The sequence below is a fragment of the Psammomys obesus genome, unplaced genomic scaffold, assembly GCF_907164565.1.
Source record: "Psammomys obesus unplaced genomic scaffold, mPsaObe1.curated_primary_1811, whole genome shotgun sequence".
NCBI lineage: Eukaryota > Metazoa > Chordata > Mammalia > Rodentia > Muridae > Psammomys > Psammomys obesus.
Window position 1 is genome coordinate 8293599 of NW_026592548.1, and position 27844 is coordinate 8321442.

General features: G+C 43.9%; 1 protein-coding gene across 2 annotated transcripts in view; it reads left to right on the forward strand.

The window, feature by feature from the left end:
• The window catches only part of Gipc2 (GIPC PDZ domain containing family member 2), a 60298-nt gene that overhangs the window by 905 nt on the left and 31549 nt on the right, over nt 1-27844 (forward strand). Inside the window, exon 2 of one of the 2 annotated variants that reach the window (XM_055614382.1) lies at nt 23140-23325. The exons of the other annotated variant lie outside the window; for it this stretch is intronic. Coding sequence (XP_055470357.1) covers nt 23140-23325 — 186 coding nt within the window. The remainder of the gene's footprint in view (nt 1-23139; nt 23326-27844) is intronic. 2 annotated transcript variants of the gene reach the window in all.

Sequence of the window (27844 nt, forward strand, 5' to 3'; positions counted from 1 at the left end):
TTACATGGTGCCAGGAACCGGAGTCGCCATAGGCCCTACTTTGGATGCTTCAGTTTATGGGGATCTTCGTGGGCCCTTTGTGCTTACACCACGCACGAGAGCTACCTGCAAATGCAGAGGTGAGGTTAATGTTTTGGAGCTTCGGCAAAAGCAGGGGAGCCTTGAGTGCAAATTCCTGAACTCATCAGAAGAACGAACCCGTCGGTAACCCCAGTGCCCAGGGAGAACGATCCTGGGGCTTGAACCAACCAGTCTGCCCGGCACATTTTAGGCTTGTGAGGGAGCTGGTCTCAAAGTAAAAAACCAAAACCAAACCTGAAAACCAACCAACCAACCAACCAACCAACAAATCCTAGAGCGCAAGAAGCAATGCTCAGGACTGTCCTCTGGCCTCTACATGGAGCTACACACACACACACACACACACACACACTTTGTCTCTTTGAAGCTCAGGCTTTTTTTTTTTTTTTTTTTTTTCTTCTGCTGTAGGCTTTCAGAAGCAGAGAGTAACTTCTGGTTGCCATAGCATGGCCTCCATACATCTGTTCTGTAATTAATTATTCGTGTTGTGTTTCATTTTATCTTTCTTTTTAAATTTGTTTACCAGGTCTGTTTAAATGAAATTGATGTCAAGGAAAAGTTTCAAAAAGAAAAGTTATTTGTATTAATTTTTTTGAGATTTAAAACAATTATTTTATGTGTGGGGGTATGTTGTTTGCATGTGTCTGTGAGGTCTGATCCCCTCGAACTGGGTGTGAGCTGCCATGTAGGTGCCAGAAATCAAACTAGGGCTGTCTGGAAGATCAGTCAGTGCTCCTAACCACTGAGTCATCTCTCCAGCCCCAAGAAAAGAGTTTTTAAAGTGCAAGTCTTTGTCCTTTCAGGGTTCCAAGGCTCTAACAACAAATCACAGAGTGTTTTTGTTGATTATTTATTTTAGCATAGGATTGCCATCATAACACAGTGTTTGTATAGGACAGTTTAATTAAAAAAGTACTTTCAAAGTCATACTGTCCTTTCACCTTCTGCGAATGGGGCAGGTGACAGGTTGGCCAGATATGGTTGACTGTGGAGCCAGGTTGTACCATCATGCCGTAGCTGGGTAACCTTGGCTAAGGTTGGCTCTGTCAGCATCAGCGATCTATCAAGTTTGAAGAATACCTGCCAATAAAGCTGTCGTACACTGGATATGGTCAGCATTCTAAAACTGTAATTAATACCACTGATACAGGCCAGTTAGATAAGGGGCTGACGTGCAAGGGGCTGGGCCTTGACCAAGGTCAGGTAGCTTGGGAGAAAGAAAGCAAGGCTGAGATTTCAGCGTGGGTCCTCTGGTTTCCAAGCTAGTCAGTTTGTTAGCATAATACTGCAGAGTGTTAAACTCTCTCCTGTAACCAGGGACTCCAGACTTAGTGTTTTTCACGAGCAGCTTTCCTTATCACTCACATATGCATTGTTCTGAGCTAAGGTGACATGATTTTAGTCAATCTACTTAATCCCCAAGAACTATTGTGTTCTTGCTTCACAGAAAGGAAGCTAGGGCTTTGGGGTTCAGATTCAAAATCATCCACGGTAAATGGCAGAGCCTACATCTAAGCCCATTTCCTTCCTGACCCCAAAATCTACAAAGCTGCATTGCTAACCAGTTTTTCCAGTCCTTTAGTAATAGCTTGATAGCTAAGGTCAATGTTTTCAGTTTCCAGTGTACTGGCTTGCAAGATAAAATTCCAAGATAATAGTGAGTATAGGGTGTTTTGATGTGCAAAGTCCGTAAACAGATTTTACAGCAACAATATGTGTATATTGCTGTGTTTATGCATATAATCAACATCAGTTTTTTAGCTGGATTGTAAAAAATTAATAGAGAGTGAGATAGCTCAGCTGATAAAGGCCCTTGCTGCCAAAGCTGAGCGGCTGCGTTCTATCCTCAGAACCTAAACGGGAGAAAGGAAGCAGATTCCCAGAAGCTACTCTCTGGCCTGTACAGTGTGCTGTGGCACACTGCCACCCCCACCCAAAAAAAAATCGGGGAAAAACACCCTTAATGAGAACATGCAGGACAGAATATCGGTCATCTGCTCCTCCCTGGGAAGTTATTGGCTGTTGAGGGCTGCTGGGAGAGAGAGAGTTTTGTCTTCAGTGGTGTAGACACTGGGACTTGCCCATACTCCAGTGAATAGATAGCTCCACACCCATTCTCATGGAGGCAGCCCTAGCTAAACACAAAACGATACAGCAGTGGGAGAGGGAATTCTTGGGAATGGGTGGTGCTGGGCAATAGTTAGAGAGGGATAAGGGAGCATGGGAGGAGAGCTTACAGAGATTACAGTACACACAGGTAAGAAATTGTCAGGTGATAAATCTCTTCCCAGCAGCTGACACGGACGTGGAAGTTGCTTAATGAAATCAAACCAAGCACACAGGCACAGTTTCTCTGTGACTTATGTGCCCATTGAGTACTCTTTGCAGGGCACTAAGTAAACGATAGACAAAACCAAGAACCATCAGGTGTGGATCGAGAAGCCAGGGGTGCTGGCATAAACCTGTAATCTAGGCACTTTGAAGCTGAGATGCAAGGACCGCAGGTTTGAGGCCAGCTTAGGCTGCAGAGCAAGTCTGAAGCCAGCTTGGACTCCATACATGGCAAGATCCTGCCTGTCTAAGAAAACAAAAGAAAAGAAAATACAAACAACAAAAAGTCCAATATGGTGGTTCAGTTTCCTACCCTGTTCTTCAGGGAGGGATATGGTAATGCACCCTTGTTTTTTGCAATGTTAGTGTATTAAAAAACAAAATGAAACAACAACAAACCCGCCTCCCTTAAGAGAATGGCCTAGAGTCAGCCTCCTGACTCTGGAGAAATGGCTGCAGAGACAGTTGTAACATTGTCCCAAGAGCTACAGACACTTTGTTCCAGGAAGAGGAAGGAGTCTGGGGTCAGGTGAGACAGGTGCAGGCCGACTTCCAGAGATGACCCTGTTCCCAGCTGTGCTAGCATGCAGTGCGGTTACTCTATCCTCCTGGGTTTTGTTGCAGCTTATTGTAATAGTAACTTTTATTCTCCTGCTTCAGTTGTTGTCTTGAAGGCTTATTGCCTCTGTCTGCTAACCTAGGCCTAGTCCTGGAGGCTTCTAGCCATCATACAATCTAACCTAGGCCTAGAACGTTTTCAGCCTCTGAGACTTACTGAATAAGCTCACTCTTTATAGCTCTTACTGAGCTCTGCGCTAGCTGGTTCAATTCAGCTGTTCTGGTTCAAATCCATCTCCTAGGTAATTTATTCAGTCTGGCTTCTTTTTCAGCCTCTGAATTGCTCAGTCTAACCCCAGCAATCTGTTCTAATCTCCTGGCTTCTTCTCATTCTCTGGCTCATTCTGTCTTACACAGAAGCTGAGCCATTCTTATGAATTGCATTCAAATTCTGAATATAAATCCAGAAATGCTGTTTTGTGGAGACAAAGCATGTCACATCATGTTATATCAGGTAGCCCTGACTAGTCTGGAACTCACAGACATCTTGTGTGCCACCACGCCCTGCCAGGAAAACTTTTAAAAATGTCTATTTGTTAAATTTGTATGTGTGTGGGTTTGTAATGTACATCAGCTGCATGCAATGCCCTTGGCGGTCAGAAGAAACATCAGTGCTTGGATGGCTGTGAGCTGTCACGTGACCACTCAGAACTGAACCTGGGTCTTCTCTAAGAGGACGGGGTTTCTCTGGGTAGCCCTAGCTATCCTGGAACTAGCTCTGTAAACCAGGCTAACCTCAGAGATTCTCCTGCCTCTGCCTTCCGAGTGCTGTCATTAAAGCCCTGCACCAAGAAAAGCCTTTTAACCAAATGATTTTTTTTCAATTCAACACAAAATATTTTTTTGTCTTTGCACCCAAAAGATGTTATAATAGTCACTAGAAAAATGCAAATCAAAACCACATTGATATCCATTTACTGAATTCACACTTGTTCTCATTAAAGAGAACAAATAGCTGGACTGGCGATATGGCTTAGTGAGAAAGCCCTTGCCTTAAAAACTTAGTGACCCAGAATCCATATCAAGGGGAAAGGAGAGAATCAACTTCCCAAAATTGTCCTCTGCCCTGCACACGTGCCACCTGGCATGTTTGCACTGTTCTTATCATACACAGGCTACAAGAGCAACTACAATAACAAACAAAACCAAACAGCAACAAGCGCTGGCAGGGAAGGGAGGGAGAACAGGATCTCTGTACTGCTGGGGGAATGTAAGTTAGTGCCACTACTAAGAAATTAGTATAAATGTTCCCAAAACTAGTGCCATAGAGTCGCACTGCAGCTTCTGGGCAATTGCTCCAAGGACTTTCAGTCAGCATGCCATAGAGGTACGGACACAGCCATGTTTATTGTTGCACTGTTCATAATAGCTGAGTTATGGAATCAGCTTAGGTGTCTGTCAACTGATGGACTGACAGAAAAATTATATGTTACATATCTGTCTATATACACACACACACTCAATGGAGCTTTGTTCAACTGTAAAAGAATACAATTACGTTGTTTGAAGGAAAATGGGTACAACTGTAGATAATCATATTAAGTGAAAGAAGCTGGACTCAGACAATGCACATTTCACATATATATCATGTATATTCTCATGTATATCATATATATCCTAGATGGTATATGATGTGTGTGTACATATATAATAACATGTATATGTCATGAAAGTAGAAACAAGACTGGGAAAAGGAAGGGACCTGACAGGACAGGACGTGTAACAGGAATGAATACAGTCAAAGCATGTCATGTATCTGAATGAAATACCTCTACAAAACCCAGCATGACGCACTACAACATGTACAAAGCCAGGAAGATGCTGCCATGAAATGACTGTTCAGCTGTTTCACGCTCCCTGGAGGAAGAAGTGAATGAAGCCTGTGAATTGTTTCAGATTTGGTACTGATGTTGGCTGGGTGCAGACAATTTCGATCATTACATTGAAACAGATGGCCAATTATGCAAAAAGCCTCTATCGGATGCTTTTCCCCCAAATAACCAAATGAGCAATTCAGGGGAGAGAGAGAGAGAGAGAGAGAGAGAGAGAGAGAGAGAGAGAGAGAGTCATTGACTCTAAAAGTCTGGCTAACTCATCACATAAATGAAGAACATCTGTTCAAAAAACTGAATAGCAATTTTTCCTGTTTGATTTGTTGTGTGTGTGTGAGCTGGGTGGGATATGTGTGTATGTATGTGTGCATGTGTGTGCACATGTATGTGTGTGGGGTGTGTGTGGGGGGTGGCATACGTATGTGTTTATGGCGTCCACGTTTGGCTCACACATCTGAGTGTGTGTGTACATGCAGATGGTGTTTGAATGCAGAGGCCAGAGCAGATTATGGGGAACCTTCCTCTGGGCTCTGCCTTACTGCCTTGAGACAGAGCCTCTCAGTGAATCTGACCCTCCCCATTGCAGCTAGCATGAGAGGCCAGCGAACTCTTAGGACCTTCCTGTCTTTGTCCCACAACACTGGGCTCACAAGCATGCACAGCCATACTCAGGTTTTCACATGTATGTTGATTTGAACTCAGGTCTTCATGCTTGTGTAGGCTCTTTTAACCACTCGTTATTTCCCTCATCCCTAACATATTTCTTTAAAAAAATATTCAGGTTATGTAAACAGCTGAGTCATTGTGGCTGTAGCTCTTGAGCTCTTGAGCATGGTTATACATTTTGCTGAAGAGGCGTCCTGAATATTTAACTGCCGTAACTGCTCAGCAAGGAGCTGGTGGCATGACGTGTCTTCTTAAATCCTTACTGCGAAGAAGGACTGCAGCAGCAGGCTGTGCATTTGATGTGCTTAGAAGCTTGTATATCCAAGAAGCCAGAAACTCAGACTCTGCTTCTTTATGGGGTTCAGGGATTATTTCCATGGCCTTGATTCTACTGGTCAGTGATTTCCCTTACCAGAAGTGCTTGTGCCCAAGATATTGCAGACTTTTAAAAAATACTTTGGAAAATTTGCATATGCCTAATGAAATGTCTTGGGGATGGAACCTAACCTAAGTCTAAACAGGAAATGAATGTCTGTTTCATATATACTTTATCTACATAGCAAAATTAATTTTATGTTTTATATTCATTGTATTCACAGCCAGAACTTAATTCTATAGACCACGGTGTGCATGACCAGATTTTGTCTGTCCCATCACATGAGACATGGTGTGGAATTTTCTGCTTGTGCCATGTTGACACTTATATATTTGAAAACATTTTGGGTTAGAGATATGCAACCTTTGTCAGTCTGTATAGTTAGATACCAAATAGCTTATTGAATGAATGGGTGAAGCATTCAGTGGGCAGCGAGTGTCACTGCCCTTTGAGATGGAGGTCTCACTGTGTTGCAGCCTTGCCTCTAATGTTTGGCTTCAGTCAGTCCTGCCTTTGGAGTAGCTAGGACCAAGGAGTATGTCATCATGTCTAGCAAAGAAACAAATTTAAAAATATGATTTTAAAATTTGAAGCTCTTAATTTCAAAATATTTTATTATTTATTTTAAAGGAAAACTACCAGTGTTCTTTTTAAGGCATCTGTTCCCATCTCTGGAGCCTGTTCTCACCTTACGCTTTGTTGAAGAAGGGCCCCTCTTGTTGCTGCTGCTAGGACAGGCCTACCAGCTTCCAGCTGATTGCCCGCTCTCACTCTCACCTTACTGTCACCCTGACTCTGAGTGCCGGGACCACAGATCGGCATCACTGCATCCAACTTTTGAGTAAGTGGCTTCGGAGTTAGGCCATCAGGTTTGGGTGGCTTTTACTTATTGAGCCATATACCTATCCTTTGTTCCCATCTATAGGCTTAGATTTCTCACCAAACCTACTTTATTTAGGGTTCTTAAGCACCTTTATTTTCCTTCCAACCCCCCCAACCTAAGGGAGGAGATTAGTAGTTAAAGGTCTGTAGTCCTCTTTTATCTACTTCCTGCTGATTAGGGTCCATGAGTCTTCAGGGGATTACCAGACTCAGTCATCAGGACACCAGCAGTCCAGTCCAAAGGTCAACACCAAGCAGCAACATGAAATCAGTGGAAGCCAGAAGACTCAGTTGGGTTGCTGAGAAGTTCTCTGGAACGCCTCTCTTTGAAGTCAGGTGTTGGAGCATGAAGATCAGCGCAGTGATGTAGATCCAAAAAGCAAAGCCTCACTGTGTTGTCTCTCTTTATCTCCTCTCCCCAGAGTCCACCCAGTGATGTTCTCAGCTGGCCAAAGTCACGCCCCTCACACAAGAGATCACAGTAAAATATCACATGCCCAGCTTACAGCAAAATATCATATGACAAAACTGAGTCTTCAAAGAAACCAGAAATTTCCACTTCACCAATCTCTTGAGCTTACCATTCTCACTTTTCCTTTATGGTCAAACTCTGTCAGAGCTGCAGTCTCTAATGGGCTGTGCTCAAAACCCTCCACGCATCTCATCTCGTGTAGAAGAGCGGCCAGCCATAATGCCATGATGGACTCCAGGCCCCATGGTCTCTCATTATCAGCCAGTCTGGCTGTGTGGCTGTCCCTTGAATGCAGGAGGCCCCTGAGGGCTTTCTCACCATCTTGGCTTTGACAAGCCAAGCAGCACGCTGCTCCCCTTGGCAGATGTCCTCTTGGCAAGGCCGACCTTGGTCGTCCCTTCTGAATGCATAGCACCCCTAACTACTGCCTTGCCTCATTCTCCTCCACCACATTCTACTGTCCTAATGATCTTACTTTCTGTCTTGGGTCCCGAACAGAACAAAAGTGCCTCAGTGGGCTATTGCTTCTGTTTTTGTTTACTGGTTCAACTCCAAGGCCTAAAAGCTGTACCTGACCTGGAACATCCTTGGAAACTTTGTTTTGCTTCACACAGTTTTGAGTTGGGTGCTATGCAGCCCAAGCTATCCACAAGCTCACAGAAATTCTTTTTCCTCAGCCTCATGAGGGCTGGGCTTACAGGCACCCCTCCCCCCGCCACTCAGTTTATACGGTGTTGGGACGGAATCCAGGGTTTTGTGCATGCTGGGCAAGCACTGTACCAACTGAACTATATCCCCATGATTTTATGTTTATTACTAAAAGTGTATTTGTTGGATAAAAGAATCCTCACAAATTTTAGTATTTATAATTCTGCATCATTAGCATTTAATATTTAGTACTGATGCTCAATAGATATTAACTTTTTACATTGTATGGAAGAGCAGTGACTGTCTCCAGTGAGGAAAATGTGTGTGTGTTTGTGTGTGTGTGTATGTATGTGTCAAGCACAGAAGCATGCAGGTGCACACATACCTTTCTGTGCACATACAGAGGGAGAGGGAGGTGTTGGGTGTTTTCTTTTTTTGCTTGCCTTGAGACATGGTGTGTCACTGACCTGGAAGCTTGCCTTTTTGGCTAGGCCAATTGGCCACCCAGCTTCCAGGATCTGCTTTCTCTGCTTCCCAGTGCTAATCTTATAAAAATGCACAGCCCAAATAGGGATTCAAATTCAAGTTTCCATGCTTGCATATCTTCCTTTAACATAAAACCATCCATGCGTATTTAAGGTATATATACATTGATAACATATATATATAATACGGTGTACTCACTGCAGTCAAGCTAATTAGCATACCCATCTCACACATGGTGGTATTTGCAGCTGTACTTCCTTTGAGTTACAGCACACAGGGAGCTGCCTTATGAGGCTTCCCAGAAGCACTTTCCCTTCTCGACTCCTTGGCACCAGCACCAAGCTCCTGTGGAAATCAGTACTGTGTGCTTCTGTGGCAGTTCCCGAGAACATATGTTTTTCGGTCTTTACAAACACTTGTCAGTGGCACAGATAACTGGAGGAGGAGCTACTGTTCCTGACTCACATAAGTGGACTCCAGGAAGACTGAGGGAGCCCCCCCCACGCTCCAAGAACACAAACCAGAATGCCACAAGAATGGGGGGCAGGGAATTTGGAATTAAAGCTACTGCTGATTTCCGAGGACAATGAAGTAGGCCCAGCAGAGTGGGAGGGAGAAAACGGCTGGTCCTTGAGGGAGCGTTGGCAGCCTGCTGGGTCAGAGTGTGGATGTCAGGTCAATCTGCACAAAGCTGGACCAGAGGCCTGATGAACAACTTTACTGACGTGCATGGTTGTAGGATTGGCCCCATGTCCTGGGCATGCATGGGGCAAATCTATGCTTTGATGGCCTCACCCCCAGACTGCTACCCCTAAACCTAAAGCCTTCCTTTCTTCCATCCTCTTTTTTTTCTTCTTCATTTCCATTTGTTTCTGATTTAATTTTCTAATATATTCGTTGATAATTTGATATATATATTTTGTATTTTGGTCAGATTCCCCTCCCATTGCCCTGTCTTGTTCTTTGCACTGCCGCTGGGAACCCCTCTTTTCTAGCCACCCCTCATGATCTTTTTTGCTTCGACTTGTGAGTTTAGTTAGGGTTGCTTGCTGGGAGTATGAGCGTAGATCTACTACTGGTGACAAGAGACTTCCCAGTAGCTACACTATTGAAGAAAAATCACTCTCCCCTCCAGCAGCCATTAGTTTTCAGTATCTCTTCACTCAAATTCTGCCTTATACTCTTACATGTGTGTGTGTGTGTGTGTGTGTGTATAAGAGGGGCTGGGGATTGAACTCAGAATCTTGTACACACTAAGCACGTACTCTACCCAGGAGATACAGCCATCCACAGCCCCTTATGTGTGTGTGTCGGTACATGTATGTGTATGCATGTGTATGATAATGAACCCACCGTGCCCGGGCTGTGGGGTGGACCCAGGGTTTGGTGCCTGTTGGCCACTTCACCAGCTGAGTCACATTTTATAATTTTCAGGCATTTCATTCCACTGTGTTGTTTTTGTTTCAGTTTTTTTAAAACTCACATTCCAGACTTAGCTGCAATTCCCCTGAGAGCCTTTCCCTATGGCCCTACCCATTCCAACAGTGACAGTACAGACTGTGCCCTGTGTCATCGGTACTCTGAGTTACGCTCAGTGACCTCTCTTTTTCCCGAGAACTGAGCTGTAAAAAAAGTCTTGTTCCTTAAGTCACCAGATGGCTAGGCGCTCCATAAGCCTTTGCTAAGTGAATGTATAAGGTGGACACAGTGGGATGAAGCTGACAGTATAGACAGTTGTGGGACTAAATTCTCCTAAGCGTGTGTGGCTTTATTCTCCAGGACCGGAAAGTGACTTAGGTTTTAGAGGGTGCAGAAAGGCCTGGCTCTTGTTCTGAAGGTAGAACTTAATTGACCATGCATTTGCTGTTTTCTTTGTAAATAATGTTTGGTTTGCTGGTATTTTCTGGGCTTGCACCATCTTGCCTGAGAACCTACAAATGTGTTAACAGTCACTTTGTGAGCTTAGTATTCCCCTATGAACACAGTTTCATTTTCACGTGAAAAATTCAAGAAAGGGGAGGGAGACTGGTGAGTCAGCTCCGTGGGCAAAGGTGCTTGTAGCCAAGCCTGGAAACCCGAGTTCCACACCTGGGACCCGAATCCAGAAGGACAGCAGTGCCTTCTGCAAGCTGTGTTCTGCTGGGGCATGTGCTCATATTCGTGCGCACACACACAAATACGTGAATAAAAGACGGGGAACAAGAAGAAGCTGAGAGATGCTGAGTGCTGCTGAGCAGGGCAGACTGTCCTGAAGGAGCTGGAGGTGGGGCCCTCACTTCTGCTCCCTCTATCTGGACTCTGCAGTAGGTCTGCTTTGCAAGAGATAGGGGCACTCAGATAACCTGGCCTGATGGTCTGGGCTGCTGTAATGAACCGCCCTAGACCAAGCGGCTAATACACCCCTCTCTGGGGCTGCCAGGTGGCTCAGCAACAATGGCACTGGCTGTGCTAGTGCGAGGACCTAAGTTCAGAGTTCAGATCCCACCTAAAGATGGCTATGACAGCAAGTCTAGAATCCCAGTGCCCTGCAGGAAGATGGAGAGCAGGGAGTCCCTGGGGGTCTTGGAGCTGTTGTCCTGAAGACCGTGGCAGGGAACTACGATAGAGAGGGCCTGCCTCAAACAAGGTAGGTGAGGCCCTGACACTGCCCTCTGACTTCCACGAGAGTGTCTCATTTTGTACACACAGACACACAGACACACACACACACACACACACATTGCTGGAGGGACTACATTGTTTTCTGTGCCCTACATGATGAGTCACAAACCAGTTTCTCAGATAGGGTCTCTGAGTGTCAGGGTGAAGTGTGGGTGGGCTAGCACCCTCTCATGCCCGTGGCTCCTGGGTTTGGTTGTCTCCTGTCTGCAGTGCCCTGTGGCGTAGTCAGGCAAAGACTGAGGAGACGCCTTGCTGAGCATTCTGAGATGTCTTAAATTAAGGGAAGAGAGGCCAAGCGTTACCTCATGGGCCACCAGGCATGTGACGTGTGCTGTTCTCTAGGCCGGCCGTGCACTATCTTCTCCTCTTTCTGGAAGTTTTCCCTCTGCTATTTCCCAGGAGCCCGTTCTTTAGCTGGAGGGTGCAGACCACCCAGAGTCGTCCTTCCCACTACCTCAGGACATCTCCCCTGAGCATCGGGAACTGCGTCACACTGTTGGTTTGTAATCTCTCCTCTATGATTATGAGAGCTACTCTGGGCAGAGACCAGCATGAAGATACAGTTAAAAGTTTTATCATTGTTAAGCTTTTTATTATGGAAACTTTACATGCAAAGATAAGAGAGTAATATAATTTATTCCTGTGCTTAGCACCAGCAGCTATCAAACATTTGCCAACATTTCTTCCTTTCATCCTTCACTGAAAGAGTTTTTATTGTTAAAGAAACATAAGCAGAGGAGAGCACAGGAGACCAATGTTATGGATAGTGCAGGTGTTGAACACTCTTGAAGCCAGGAGTGAAGGAGACAGACCATATCCCAAAAGAACCTTCAATGTGCTTCCTCCCACTTTTTTGCAATAGTAACCACAGTCTTGATTTTTATGGTAATGAGTTTCACACTGATATTTATAATTTAAAAAAATTATTTATGAGTGTGTGTGTCACATGTATGCAGGTGTAGAGACAGCCGGAAGAGGGCATTGGATCTTCTGGAACTGGAGTTACAGACGGTTGTGAGCTGCCTTGTGGGTACTGGGAATTGAACCTGGGTCCTCTGCAAGAGCAGCTGGTGCTCCTAATTGATGACATTTATAATTTTGTCACTTCAGTATAGGCCCCTTTGTAAACTGAGGCAGTGTCCCACATGGCTTCAAACTCCATCCGTAACCAAGAAAGACCTTCAGCTTCTTAAATGTTTATATTACCTTTATTTTTCTGTGTGGAGTGTGCTGCTATGGTTGTGGAGGTCAGAAGATAGTGTATGGCGTTGGCTCTCTCCTTCCACCATGTACATCCTGGACTCTAACTTAAGTCATCAGGTTTGGTGACAGGCACACTTACCCATTAAGCCAGCTTTTGATTTTCAATTTCTGATCCACCTGTCCCACCTTCCTAAATTTGTGGTGTTAAGGCTTGAACCTTAGGGTCAGGGCTTTGTGCATGCTTGGTACAGATTATGTACACATTACTGTGTGGCCATCACTTTTCCCTATGCTATAAAAATGAATCTGGTTAGAAGCATACCAAACGTCTGTTCTGTATGGCTGGTAGAGGCAGAGCAGGAGTGGATCTAAGGAAGAGACAGACCTGCGAGGGATGGCATTGTCAGCATCTGATGGCTGGTGGCCAACAGTCTTCCTGATGCGGGGGACTACTTCTGTGTGTTCAAGGAGGGTCCAAAATGTAATGATTCCTAAAAGTCTGCGTGTCTCCTGGAAGGGTTTCTTGTAGTCTTTCTGTTGTTTTCCTGTTTCCTGAGGATGAACTTCTGAGCTAGCCAAGGGTGGTCCTTGAAACTAATTATTCATAGAGTAGTAACTAATTAACAAATACTTTTGGGCTAAATGCTTACTGAGCTAGAGAGGAGAAAGGCCAGGGAAGATGGAGGTGGCTTCTCTGGGTTACAATACAAGCAAACCCACACACCACCTTGTGTGTTGAGTGTGGAGGCTGTTAATCGGGTAGCTGGAAGTCAAAGCTTGGACTTAGCTGACACCAGTGAGGTCTCGCAGGTTTTCTGAATATCTGAAAGACAGGAAAGGACTTTAGAATTGCTAGTGGCAGGATCTTCGCCTTTCAGAACTGTGTCTGACCCTCTGTTAGTGCCTGAGTGAGTGAAGAACTCAAGCATTGAGAAAGCATCTTTGTTATGTGTATAAAAATCTCCCTGGAGATAGAGTCTTGTTTTTATTTGGTGGCTGACGCCCAGGATCCACACATCAGTTTGTAAAAGTCACAGGTTCCTAAGTTACAGTGTTAAAGCGGCCTTGGAGGGGTACACAGTGCCAGCGTTAAGGAGACCTCGAATCTGTAACACTGTCATGGTGATTCACACATCCGTGTGTCACTTTCATGTAGTGGTGGCTGTTTATTTGTTGTTAGCACCATTTCCTTCAAGAGCCAGGGTCAGTTCTGATTCAGCCTCCCAAGGTGTTGCTCATTTGACAACAGGCCTTGTTCTGGTTGTGGCTACAATGTTACCCATCCCTGTTACTTCTGTCTCTTTCTGTATTCTTTGTACTTCCCACTTCCTAGCTTGATTTTCCTGTCTGTGTAAATGTGGGTGGGGGAAGGGAAGTGCACACTAAGGAAGAGGAAGATTGTAATTACTGCTGAGTTTCTAGTGTGCTCAGGGAGCCAGCTTATTTAAAGTGATGGCTCCTTCCAGAACCTCTAGAAATTACCACGATGCACAGGGGAGACAACTGGAACTCACAGTACAGGTGAAATGTGTAAGACAGTGCAGGGCAATGTCTTTGATTCCAAGTGTCTGTCCAAATCCAGAGCTCACCCCCTCTGCCTTTTCTCTCCAACTAGCACAAGGTCTTGGCATGTAGTTTGGCTTGCCTGGAAACCTCTCTGTAGCCCAAACAGGTCTCAAAATCACCATCCTCCTCTTGCATGCCTTCCTTCAATGCTCTTTCCTTTACACACGATTTTTTTTTTTAAGATAGGGTCTCTCTTTGTAGTTCTGGCTGTCCTATAGCCCACAAGGTAGACCAGGCTGGCCTGAAACTCATAAATGTCTACCTGCCTCTGCCTCTGAAGTACTTCTATTAAAAGTGTATGCCTCCTGCTGGCTCCAACAAATGATTCTTTATACTCAAACTAGTCTAACACTAAAGGTGTGACACTATCATCACCACTGTGAAATAATACTTTAAGTATCATGTATCCATGCGAGTTCAAAACATAATATATTAATTAACCATAGTATTAAAGAGAAACAAATACAGTTTTTACTATATTTTACTTGGAAAGACTAAAAGACACAGTGAATCAGTCAAGTGTTTGCATATCCATGGAGTGAAAAACAATTCAATTTACACATAATAAAAATAGAAGAACACCCACTGAATGTTGATATGTCTCCTCCGGTGTCTCACCCTGGGACATGTGGCCCAGGCTTGGTTGAGCTTGTGATAATTCATTGTGAGCCTAACAAATGATGGGATTACAGGTATGGGCCACCATGCCCAGCATTTTTTGTCTTCATTTGTGACCCAACTATTGGATTGGGGTGTGTGTGTGCGCACACGTGTGTGTGTGTGTGTGTGTGTGTGTGTGTGTGTGTGTTTGTATGTGTATATTAAGGCCATAGGATAACTTTGAGGAGTTGGTTCTCTTTCCACTGCAGCTCTGGGATTGAACTCTGGTTGTGGGGCTTGTATTTCACATGGGTTTACCACCTGAACCATCTTGCTGGCCCATGACCTTTTAAATTTTTGTGTGTGTGTTTTGCTTATGTATTGATATTTTGCCTGCATGCATGCCTGTGCACTGAGTGTGTCTGGTACTGGAAGAGGCCGAAAGAAGACCTTGGGTGCCCTGGAACTGGAGTTACAGGCAGTTGTGAGCTACCATGTGGATGCTGAGACTTGAACCCAGGCTCTGGAAGGGCAGCCAGTGCTCTTAACTTCTAACTATTACTCCAGCCTCCCATGGAAATTTAAAATAGAGAAAGGCCAAAAAAAATATTTTTGAACACTCAAAGTTATCACAACATAGCAACGCCAGGAGCCAACTGAAATGCTTGTTAAAAATAATACAGCCAGCATTCTTGTTAGTGACTTCCTTTTCTCAAATGAAGGGTTCTTGGTAAGGTTTTGCATGAAACAAATGGGTCTTTGATTTGCACGGTCACTGCAGTCCAGTAGAATTCAGAGTAAAGAATACTTGCTTCATTTGTAACACAGAATTATAGTTTAGGCTTAAATAACTGTGCTTCCCACCTTCTCAGCATGAATATCTAATAGGACACTTGAAAATTATTTGGAACGTTTCCCCGACTCTTCACCAAGCCAGGCGGTTCCTGCGGCATCTCTGAGCCCTTCCCAACCCCCTGCAAATGCCCATGTCACGTGGCCACTGTAACAACCCAGCTCTCACAGATTTCACCTATTTCCGTGGAGGTTGAAGCCGCCCACGCCTGCTCTAGTACTGTTGCTCAGTTGCTGGTTCCTGCAGGCGATGCTGGAAGTAGAAATCCAGGCACGCACTGAGCCACCGTCCCAGCCCTTACAGGATTATAATATGCAGAGTAGAGCACGTGGCTGCAGTGTCTCAAAGCATCACAGGTTGCTGCAGCTTCGGGCAGGCTTACAAGGTTTGTGACAGGTAGGGAGTCAGCATGGGGCGACAGGGAAGCACAAGCTTTGATGTCAGATGGCAAGCGAGGCAGGTTTTGGGAAGGTAATTCTTTGTGTATTGTTGCTAAACATGGAAAATACCATGATGTTTTTTTTCTTTGCCTATAATTCTGCTAATCTATTAAATGTTCTGTCAAACGTGTAGTCATGTTCAGCAGTCAAAGCTAATTTTCACCTCTCCCCATCCTCATTAAGTCTCTTAGGACCTTGGTAATTATGTTCTTATCACAGCTTAAGACTGGGGTGTCTAGGGATGGTTATCAGTTGCAGAACACAGAAGAATAACTCAAGTACAGTCTCTCTAGCACCTGAGTCATAAAGTTTTCCTTTATTTTTAATCAAAGGTTACTATTACTGTGGTAACTGTTTTTGTGTCTCCAGCACCTGAGTCATAAGGTTTTCCTTTATTTTTAATCAAAGGTTGCTATTACTGTGGTAACTGTTATTGTGTCTGTCTGTCTGTAGGCATGTGTGACAGCATGTGGATACCAGAGGACAATGTTCAGGAGAGGGTTCTGACCTTCCACTTTGTTGAGGAAGGTTTCTTGTACTGTTCCCGCTGCACTCACTATCCCAAGCTATATGGTCCTGGGAGTTTCTCCTATCTCTGCCTCTCACTTTGCTGATGGAGAGCTGGGTCTCAGATGCCCACTGCCAAACGCTTTTTCACAAGGGTTCTGGGGACCAGATTCAGGTCATCAGGTTCATACTACAGGAGCTTTTCTGCTGAGAGATCTCCCAGAATTTTATTTTTAATACATGTTTTCTTAGTCTCAACATGCTAACACAAGAAGGACCATGCCTGTTGGTCCTCTAAATAGGAAATGGACCACAAATAGGAGACCACAGCCAAATAATCCAGAGACCAAAAAATCCGGTGTGATGAAGGATAACCTGGGACAAAGTTAACCTAAGGATAACCAGATTGCCTGAGGACAGAGGAGAAGGAGATAGGAGGTGAGGAAATTTGTTTTACATTTTCAGTGGGGCGGCAGCAGGTTTGCCACCTCATCCCCTACCCCTGCCCACACATGCATGCACGCACTCCCCTCCTCAGAGCTGTAAGGACCGTTACACATCGCAGGAGAGGGCTGGAGGAAGGGAGCATGTGTGGTCCTAAAAATAGAGGCAGGTAGCCCAGGCGCAGAGTCAGTACCCAGCCTGGGGCCAGGGGCCTGGTACTCTCCGTCCTGGCTTTGCTGTGCTGACACATTCTTGGGAGTTGAGCATGGAGCTCTTAGTACTCTGCCAGCCTTTAGGAAGCCTTTGGACCTTGCTAGGTCCTCTCTCCTCCAAATGCTCTGCCTGTCCCAGTACCAGGTAACTCACAGGCTGGATAGAAGCGAAGCTGGCAAGCAGAGTGTGGGAAGAAACTGTATGGTGGGAATGGGGAGCAGGGAGCAGGGGCCAGTGGTCAGGGGAGCTGGGAGCGGGGAGCGGGGAGTGTGGGGGAACCCGGGGTGAGGGGGACAGGAAGCAAGCTTAAACAACTCCCACCACAGAGCCCTTTACTTGGGCCTGCATCCTACCATCTGCAGAGTCCGGTCAACCCTTCCACCTTTCCACAATCTTTGACCTTACAGAGCTCTATTTCAAGAGCAAGAAGAGGGTCAAAACTGAGCGACTCTCAGCCAGCAGAAACCTCAGTCTTAAATAAAGGAAAGCACGCCTGTGTGTTTGTGGTTAGCCATCTCCTCTCATGCCACCCATTCATTCATTTCCTACATTTTCCAATTTCTGGACAAGATTAAGGTTCCCGAGGTGGTCTCAACCTTCTTCTCCCAAATTTTTTAACCTCATCTAGGGAATCCAGAAGTTCTTTTTCCTAATGTCTTGGTCCAGAACAAATATCCATCTCCCATTACCTCTGCCCTGTCTTTCTGATTGTTTCTCTAGTGTACCCTTCCCCAAGTGTTCAGCTTTCTGCCAGAATTCCTGTTCTAGACTGTAGTAATAGAGCAAGCATCTTCCCTCATCACTACACTTTGACATCTGCGTGTCTCATCATGCCACAATTCTGGTTTGATTGTGTGTGTGTGTGTGTGTGTGTGTGTGTGTGTGTATGTATGTGTGTGTGTACATGCATATGAGAACCCACAGAGGCCAGAAGGCATTGGATGCCTGGAGCTAGGGTTAGAGGTGATTGTGAGCTCCCTGCTGGATGCTGGGAACTGAGTTCTAGTTCTCCACGAATGCGAAGTCTAACTGCTTAGACTTAGCAGAAGTCTAACTGCTAAGCCTTCTCTCCAGGCCCCATTCAGATCCTTTTTAAATGTTCCCTGTTCTTCAGACATTTTATTCCAAGTGTTACAGGCCAGCCTCCCAGGCTAACAGCAACAGAGTTCTGTACAAGCACTTTGTAGAACAAGGTGGAATATTTCACGAAAAGATTCCCTTGATGCCGATTGGCCATCTTTACAACCGTATGCTCAGATTCGTTGATCATAGTTTACAGATCTCATCACGTACTTGCTATGTTCATAAGCCATCCCAACATGTCAGGATGGAGACTAGTCATCCATTTCCTTATCTGGCAGTGTTTTCCCCCACCTTTTGCATCAAGGAGGAAGAAACTTTACGGACGACAATTAGTTCAGAAAGCTGGAGACTGAAGCATGGCTCGATTTATGACGTCTTAAAATTGGCAAGCACTTGCCTTGCTCAGATGGGCAAGCTCAGTCGTCTCCTCCATGGCAGGGATGTTGTGGGAGAGGGAGGTGTCTCACTTGTTGGGTTAGTGTCTGGGTCGTGTCCACACAGGCAAGATCAAACCCCGTGCCCTTTCAGCCGTTCCTTGTGTCTCAAGAACTGCCTTGTGGTTTTGATTTTCTTAGAAACATAGCTCCCTCGATTAGACTTCATAGCAAAAAAATGTGGTCCTTTAGTTATTCTGGGAAATCATTTGGTGGTTTAAAAATATGGATTTGACTTTCTTTTTTTTTTTGATAGAATTCTTTTGTCATACTATTTTAGCCATTAGAAACACCGAGCGAACATGGTTGTGCTGGAGAAGGATTGCACTGTGTGATTCACTTTTTATTTAAGGCTTGCCACTGCTGACCTACGGAGGCTAATTTAGCAGTGAATCATTTATAGAAAGTTCTACCATGTTCGAGGCAGGGCTTTCTACAATATCCTCAGGAAGGTCTAAATAAAGCACACAGTATCATGTTTCTAAATGTCTGTCCTGTTGCCAATCTTATATCTTTTCCAAGCTGTGAAACTGTTTCTAGTGACCACAGGTATTAAGGTGCTTTATATAGAATGAGACATTGTTTAAGACAATACTAGAGACTTGGTATGTGTGTAACATTGAGAAAACACTAGGCATCAGATTTTGGAATGACTATGTCTATAATACAAATAAACGAATGTAAATAGTTTAAAATTACCAGAAATAACATTAAAAAATCCTCTCAATTATTATAACTCAAATTGAGTAATCATGCTTTGCTGGTGTTTGGGCATTTGTTAAAATGCCTACTGTGAGCTGGGTGTACTCAGAAGGCAGGGGCAGGCAGGTCTCGGTGTATTCGAGTCCAGGACAACCAAGACTATACAGAAAAATCCTATGTCGAAAAAGAAAAGAAAAGAAAACACACACACACACACACACACACACACACACACACACACGAGTGTGTGACTTTTACAACAATTTAGAAGAAATTCCTTTGGAAGCTGTCTCACTCCTTTAGACAATGAATAGTCTGCTGCACAAACTGCTTAGTTCCACACAGCATGAAATGCGGAGTCTCCTATTTTAGAAGCTTCTCACTGAAGACTGAATTTATAGTAACACCATAGATAAAGTATTATGGATTAGGGGAAAAAAAACCCTCTGAAGTCTGATTTCTTGTTATGACTTCGACAAAGAAACACTCTTTGGTGTGAACTGATGTTTTGTGTGCTGAGGGCACAGTTGCCTTCCCATCTAACTCAGAAGGATTAGTTGTGCTGATCATTAGGAAGTGACAGGGACTCAGATGGCCCTGTGCAGAAGTTAGATCTCAGAGAAGATTGGGAGGGCAAAGAGAGCAGACTCAGTTAGTCATGGCTGAAGCCCTGGACAAGTCCTTTTCCTCTCTAGGCCGCTATTTCCTAAGGTGGGAAAAATAGATGGGAAGGCAAGGGTGGAGATATAGATGGGTGCTAGTGTGTTCTTAAAGATCGTTTGGGGAGGCGGCCTGTGAATGACACACAGCCATGGAAGTGGGAGGACGTGCTCAGCAGCTGATTCTTTTCCTTCCTCTTGCTTTGAGGCAGGGCCTCTGCCTGGGTGCTGTGCATGGGAACTTTTGGCTGGTTCCCTGTTTGCCTCTCGTCTCTACATAGGAGTAGTGGGATTATAGAGGCAGGCAGCTGCATCTGGCCTTTCGTGGCAAGCACCTTTACCCTCCCCTACCAGCCACCTAACTGCCCTGAAACCTGTTCTCCTCGTGCTTGGGGTCCTGATCTAATACAAGCAGACAAACAAACACCCCTGCAGGTTGCACATCCCTTATCAGAAAAGCTTAGAATTAGATGTATTTTGGATTCCAGTTTCATTTTTGATTTTGGAATATTTGTACATTAAATCCAAAGTTTTTATAACTTGTTTAAATCTCATAAATTGAACATAAACTGAAGATACTGGTGCATAATATTTTTAAAAGTAATTTGGGGCAGAAAACAAAATTTTATGGTATAGAATATCCCATAATATATTGAGGTACAGAAGTTTTGGATTGTAGAACATTATGAATTTGGACTTTCAAATTAGTGTTGTGTAACAAGAATGACACCATTAAATGGAACTGTTGTAACTCCAAACATAAAGTAGCTGGTACCCATAATTCTTGGGTACTAGAATTGGTACCCAATTCTTGCTCTTGGGACTGTTTTCCTTCTGTTGGGTTGCTTTGTCAGCCTTGATAAGAGGGTTTGTGCCTAGTTTTACTGTATCTTGTTTTGTTGTGTTTGGTTGTTGTCTCTTGGAGGCCTGTTCTTTTCTGAAGGAAAACAGAGGAAGAATGGATCTGGGGGAGAGGGGAGGTTGCAGGGAGCTGGGAGGAGTAGAGGGAGGGGAAACCATGGTCAGGATGTATTTTCTCAGAGAAGACTCTATTTTCAATAATTAAAAAAAAAACACCCACAAATAATGTTTTTCTGGGTGCACAAACCATAACTTATTTTACATATTGTTGAAACACTAGAATCTTTGCCCAGCATAGTTCCTGTTTAAGGAAAACATCAAACAAAAGAAAGCTGGAGATGAACTTCCTGGAGCTGTAAAAATAGAATAATTTAGGTGAGTTTGGGGGACTTGTTCAGCTGTCTATTGGCCAGAACACCCCTGAAGCACTAGGGACAAATATTTATTCTGCGTATCCACAATATGTAATGGTGCCAGCACAGAAAGCATACCATTAACGTACAGTGTGGGTTCTACATTCAGGCTTTGGCTGTCCCAGCTAGACAAATTTCAGTGATCAGTAGTAACAAGTATGTGGCAGAAATTTAAAAACACTGGGAAAGTGGAAATTAACGTATAATTAATGCTGTCCATGAACTATCCTTCAGTTTAAAAATATTGAATAGTATTAGTCTAGAGGAACAGAACTGATGGAATTTATATATAAATGTTTGTATATACACGTATGTATATATGTTTACATATTATATACAAATGCATGTATGCATATGTACACACACACACATGAATGAAGGGGATTTATTAGAGAGGCTTACAGGCTGTGGTCCGGGTAGTCCCACAATGGCTGTCTCCCACAGCAAGTCTAAGAACACACTAGTTGTTCAGTCCACGAGGCTGGGTATCTTAGCTGGTCTTCAGTGTATGTTGGAAAAAGAAGTCGGCTCTAATGCCATTGAAGTGAGAGCAAGGGCAAGTAGGCAAAGAGCAAAAGCTGCTTTCCTCCTTGTCCTATCAAGGCTGCCACTGGAGGGTGTGGCCCAGATTCTGACTTCAAGTGCCGTAGATTTAGGGTGTGTCTTCTCAGCTCATGGTGCAGTCAACTAAAAACTCCTCACAGATGTGCCTGACAGCTTGGAGTTTTAGTTAGTTCCAGACGTAATCAAGTTGATAATCAGGAATATCTCTCTATGCGGTTTATGGGGGAAGTGGAATTTATCCAGCTATGACCTTTATAAATAAGCAGAGCCTAAATTCTTCTCCTCAGATCCTGCAGTCTAAGGAGCTCCCACACAGAGCTGTAGATGTTATTCAGAAAGCGCCTGTCCTATGGGAACAGCCGTCAGGACCCACCCTTAGAAGTTGCTGGTTTGTAAAGTTCTCCTTATGAATAGTCCCTTCCTGAATTTTGTAAGAACTCTGATGTATCCCAAACTCCAGCAATGCTAGGTTCCTCCATCTCTTTTAAAAAATTAAATGGTTGTATTTGTTAGTTGTTGACATACGATTTATTCCTGAAACATTTTACCCACTGTTTAAACTGTCCCCCACTCCCGTGCTGGGCACTGAACCTGTTAGAAACAATTTCCCTGGTGTTTTACTAGGAGCAGGAGACGAATGGCAATTTCTTCCTGCAAGAAGCCTGTACATGACCCAACTGGATGAACTAGCCCAAGGGGTGGAGGTTACTTGGCTTCTATTCTAACAAAGCAGGCTGCTCCAGGCTCCAGTTCCAGAACTACAGGGGCGGTGGCTTTTGTAGAAGCGAAAGTTTTAGCAGCTAGGGAAGATTTATGGGCTATTGGTCCCTGGTGGACTAGCCACCTTTGATAGAAAAAAAGTACATCCTACACCCCCCCACCCCCGGCAACAAACCCACAGCTTGTTTCACCCTAGGCAAGAGACTCCCCCGGCTTCACTTAAGTTGCTGTTTTGAAGTTCTATGATACAAAAGAAATAAAATTTTCCTTACTTAAAAAGAAATATTTACTGGCTTTTATATGCATGTTCATCATAGTATGTGTGTGTGTGTGTGTGTGTGTCACTACCGTGTATATGATCATGTGGACCTTTGGGAATAGAATCTTATATTTCGGAGGCATGAGCAACAGGTCATGTAGTTTAAACTGCTTTGAAGCTGATGATAATTGAACTCAGATCCTTGGCTCTCACAAGTGATGATTTTGTGACTTTAAGCAAATTAAACTGTCTTGCTAAATCTCAATTTCCTGTTTGTGATATGAGGATAACAACGTCCTTTATACAGCATTGTGAGAGAGTGGAAGTTAATGACTTGGGATAAGGTCTTGTCTCTAGAAATATTCCATGCATCTTGTCTAATGGTAACATATGACAATGTGGCCTCACCTTCTATCCGCCACCCACTTACTGATTCACCTATGACGGTGACTCTTACATCACAAACTGAGGACCATTTCATTCAACAAATGTTTATTGAAGAAGTTCATTAACGGCCAGGGTTGGTTGAAGAAGGCTGACCTAAAAGGCTTTTTTCTTTTTGCAGATCCTATTTTGTACTTTAAACACACCAAGAATTGACATGGGAAACCTCCTAGGAGGGCAGCTGGGCCTTGAAGATTTCATATTTGCCCACGTGAAAGGGATCAAAAAGGAAGTGAATGTCTATAAGTCAGAGGATTTGCTTGGACTCACCATCACAGATAACGGCGTTGGCTATGCTTTTATCAAGGTAGGATTTTGGAAAAAAAAAAAAAAAAAATTCACATGGTGACCCAATTAAGAAAATCTACCAGGTCAAAGAGAGTTAGAAATTCTCTTCAGGAAGAGCTAGCTAGCTCAGTTGGGGTCACAAATTTGCATTTCACTTTTATTAAAAAAAAAAAAAAATGTTTGGAGATGACATTTCTTAAAAAAGTTTTTGAAATTCTTCCATTTGCTTTATAAGTGCTCTGCAGCTTAGAGTGTCTTGACAGGAAGGTCCTGCCCTCGTGCCTTCTCTTTCCTGGTGGGCGTTGGCCTGCTTGTGCAGCTCTCGGGACTTCCTGGGTGATTTCTAGTGATTTAATGTCACCTCTAACTACACAGATTTCTTTAAAAACGTTCTTCAGAGTTATCTCAATAATGTGATTCTTTCGTTTGAATGTAAAAAGAGTAATGCAGCGTTGTAAAGATAAGAAGTCTAAAATAGTGTGAAAATGAGAATATCCAGATAAAAGTTATGCAGTAATGAGTACAGCCATCTTCCTTCCGTGTGTGTGTGTATGTGTGTGTGTGTACATATGGGTTGGTTTAGGAACTCCTGTGCATGCTAAAATCTGTGCCTGTTCAAGTGTATAATACAAATAGCATGGCACCAAGGTACATCCTCCTGTATAGCTTAAATCATCTCTAGATAATTTATGACATCTGTGTAAATAGTTATTGTATCATGTTGCCTAGAGACCAGGGAAACACTTGTATATGTTGAGTACAGACACACTGTTGGGTGTTCTCTTGAGGCAGCATCTTGCTCCATAGCCCAGGCTGTGCCTGAATGCGTGGGCTTAAGTGATCTTCCTGCCTCAGGGTTGACTGCCTTACTCACCCAGCCTACTAGAGTGCTTATCCGACTAGTCACCTGCATACATTTTGTTCAGACTTTACAATAATACTACTTTGGTTTATTTTAATTTAATATTATGTGTGTGGTGGTTGTGGCATGGTAAATGTTTGTGTTTGTTTGGGTGTGCGCCAATGAATGTGGCTGGGTGTGTGTGTGCTCATGTGTACGGAGGCCAGAGGTTGGCGCTGGGTGTCTTCAGTCACTTACCTCATTTTCTGAGACAAGGTCTTTCTCTGAACCGAGAGCTCACTGATTAGGTTCGGCTGCTGTCAGGTGAGCTTTAGGGACTACCTGTCTCTGCCTCCCCATTGTTGGAATTAGAGATGCGCATGGCTGCTAGAGCTCTAAGCTTGGGTCCTCAGGGTGACACAGCAAGAGCCTTGCCAAATGTCCTGTCTCCCATTCTCACAGCAATCTTATTTTATTGGCGTGCTGTCTTTTTAGCTTTGCTTTTACGTTGCAGTATAGCACATTTTAGAACATGCACAGCTAAAGGAACATTTGCTTATTGGCGCTGGTATAGTGGTGTGCGCTCCATAGGAATCACATTTCTGCTACTCTGAAGGCGGCCTTGTGCCCCCTTCCAGTTGACATCTGCCCTGAAAAGGGATGCCTGCTGCCACTTGCTTCTTGATGTTTATAGAACTGTGCATTATGTACTCTGATAGCTCTGCCTTCGTCTGTGTGTCTTTGCAATCTGTCCACAGTGGGCAATGTTACCAACCCCTGCTTTACCGTGCAAAGATAGGATGAGGTTCAATAGCTTGGCCAAAATTACAGCAGAGCAGGATTTGAACAGGCTCAGGATTTTAACTCAAGGAGCCTGACCATAGAGCCAGCATGTCTACGCGCTGAGTTAAGAATAGTGATAGGCTTTGTGCAACACAGCACAGTTTATGCCTTTCTTTGCTGTTGCACTGTCATCGGTAAGGAGACAGTCGAAGGGGAGTTATCTTAGCTGTTGATGCTACCCTAGCTGCCCGCCTGATAGGATGGTTATTTTTAGTTCTGCAGACGACAGGAATGCACTGGAGGGTGAGCGGGTGACCAAATGGAAAACCCTTGAGTTGGGGAAGTCATGTGGGATAGTCCCAGGGGAAGTTCAGGACACCAGGCACAGGCAGCAGAGCCGGCCTGCTGTCTGCAGAGGGGGGCTGGGAGTTTCACAAACATGCTCTAGCTGTCAGCCTCTCACGGTCCAAGCTGCTTTTTCTTTTTTAATGTCTTGTCCAACATGTGCCAGTCTCAGAGTACTAGTCACTAGTCCTTTGGGGACAGAGGGCATGGTGAGAAAAGAGGAAGCCAGCATATAGTGTACTGTAAAATATAGATGATAAAAATTTTATAGATTGGATAGCTTCATAATTGAAAATATTACAATGATAATGAAATAGCTTTCATATATCATTTATCTAAATGTATAACTTTTATCATTTTCTAATTTGCTGTGCTTTTCATATACATTTATATCTATATCTGCAACTCTATCTATATTCATCCTTTTTCCTTCTAACCACTTCAGAGTGTGATTACCAAGAACAAAACTATTCTTTATATTACATATAACCATAGTACAATTATAAAATTGAGACAAGTTGAACATCGATTTGACTCAACAAACTCACCCCCAAGGCTAGGATGTAGTTCAATGGGTAGAATACTTACCTTGCTTGCACAAAGCTGTGAGTTCTAGTCTCAGCACAGCATAAACTGGTCATTGTGCACATGCCTATAATCCCAACACCCAACGTAAAGGCAGAGTGATGGGAAGTTCAAGGTCATTATTGGCTGTGAGAGAGATGTGCCCTTGTCTCATCACAAAACAACAACAAATAAGAAAAATAAGCAAAATCATAAAAACTCATCTCTAGTCTACTTTGGTTTTATTGGCTACTTTCCCCCACTCCACCTTCCTTCTGGAGGTCCAGTGCAGCCTTCTGCTTTTTCTTAGTTGTTCTGTATCTCTGGAATTAATTCCTTAACTTTTTGTGGGGTTCTCCCTAACCTATTGTTTTCCTTGATTTAAAAAAAAAAGTATTTTGTGTGTGTGGCTATTTCGTGTGCATGAGTCATTGAATGCCTGGTGCCTGAAGAGGCCAGGTGTTCATATCCATTGACATTTCATTAAATTATAAAAATGTTCACATGTGCACAGGTGTATGAGGAGGCCAAAGGTCAACATCAGGTGGTATATCTCCAGAGTATCCTCTTGCCTCAGCCTCTCCAGAGCTGGGCTTGGACACACATGCTGCCCTCCCACGCCAGCACTCCACTGACTGAGCTAGCTCCCCAAGCTCCACTGTTCTGCTTGGTTTTTGGTTTTGATTTGTTTCTGTTAGTCTGACACAAGCTAGAGTTATCTGGGAAGAGGAACCTCAAATGAGAAAATGCCTCCATCAGATTGCCCAGAGACCAGCGGTTCTCAATCTTCCCAACACTGTGACCCTTTAATACAGTTCTTCATGCTGTGGTAACCTCCCCAACCGTAGATTATTTTTGTTGCTATTTCTGTAAGTTTGCTATAACTGTAAGTTTGTTACTGTTATGTACTGTGATGTAAATATCTGTGTTTTCTGGTGGTCTTAGGTGACCCTGTGAGAAAGTGGTTCAAACATTCAAGGGGCAGGACCCATAGGTTGAGAACCACTCCTATAGGGATCTCTTTGGGGGTATATTTTTGTTTACGGATTGATGAGGGAGTGTCTAGCTCATAGTCCACACTGCCACCCCTGACCAGGTGGTCCTGGGTTGTATAAAAAAGCAGGCTGAGCAAGCCAGGAGAGTGATCTAGTGATCTGTGGCCTCTGTATCACTTTCTGATTCCTGGTTCTTGTCTTACGTTTCTCCCCTGGCTTCCCTCAGTGGACTGTGACCCAGGAAATGTAAGCAAAATAAACCCTTTCTTTCTCATTGCTTCTGGCCTGCCTGTCTGCCTGCCTCTCTCTCTCAGTCTCTCTCTAACTAAGACACTCACCACCTCAGTTTTCATTCTGTTGTCTTGGAGTCTGGGGCTCAGATCACAGTAAAATAACCAGTGTCACCTCTGTGCTCTCTCACAAGGTGCGTCTTCTGGCACTCTCCCCTGGGTTCTGCCTTCATCTTTTCCTCTCTGTTTCTGCTCCGTGTCTGTGGCTCAGAGGTGCTTTCCCTCTTCTGCTGCCGCCTGGGTTCTCTCCCTGCTGCCTCTGTCTGGCTTCTGGTACCGGTCTCTTTGGTCTGGGCGCTCTGTGTGACTTCCTAGCATCTTACAGCTTGGGTGACAGCGCCTCATCGCTACTCTGACCCTTCATTCACAGGTAAGAGTAACTCATTACTTCTGAGTCTTTTACCAAATTAAGTTTGTATATTTTATTATTTTAAATAAAATTATAACAAGTGTTATAAAACCTAAAGTTATGTACAAGGGCACTGACATTTGTTTGATATAATTGATAAAGGAAAAAAATAAGCTCCAGGTAAATTAGAATTTTTAAAAATGTCAAAGTCAAATGCATATTTTCAAATCCCTTACTGGCTTAAGAATGATTATCTAACATTGTATTTAATAGCTTTTTTTTTTTTTTCACTTAGCCAATCTTTTGTATAATCTTGTTTATTTTTCTGCAGCACTTTAGGAACTATAGATTTTTAAGTAGTGTGCTATTGA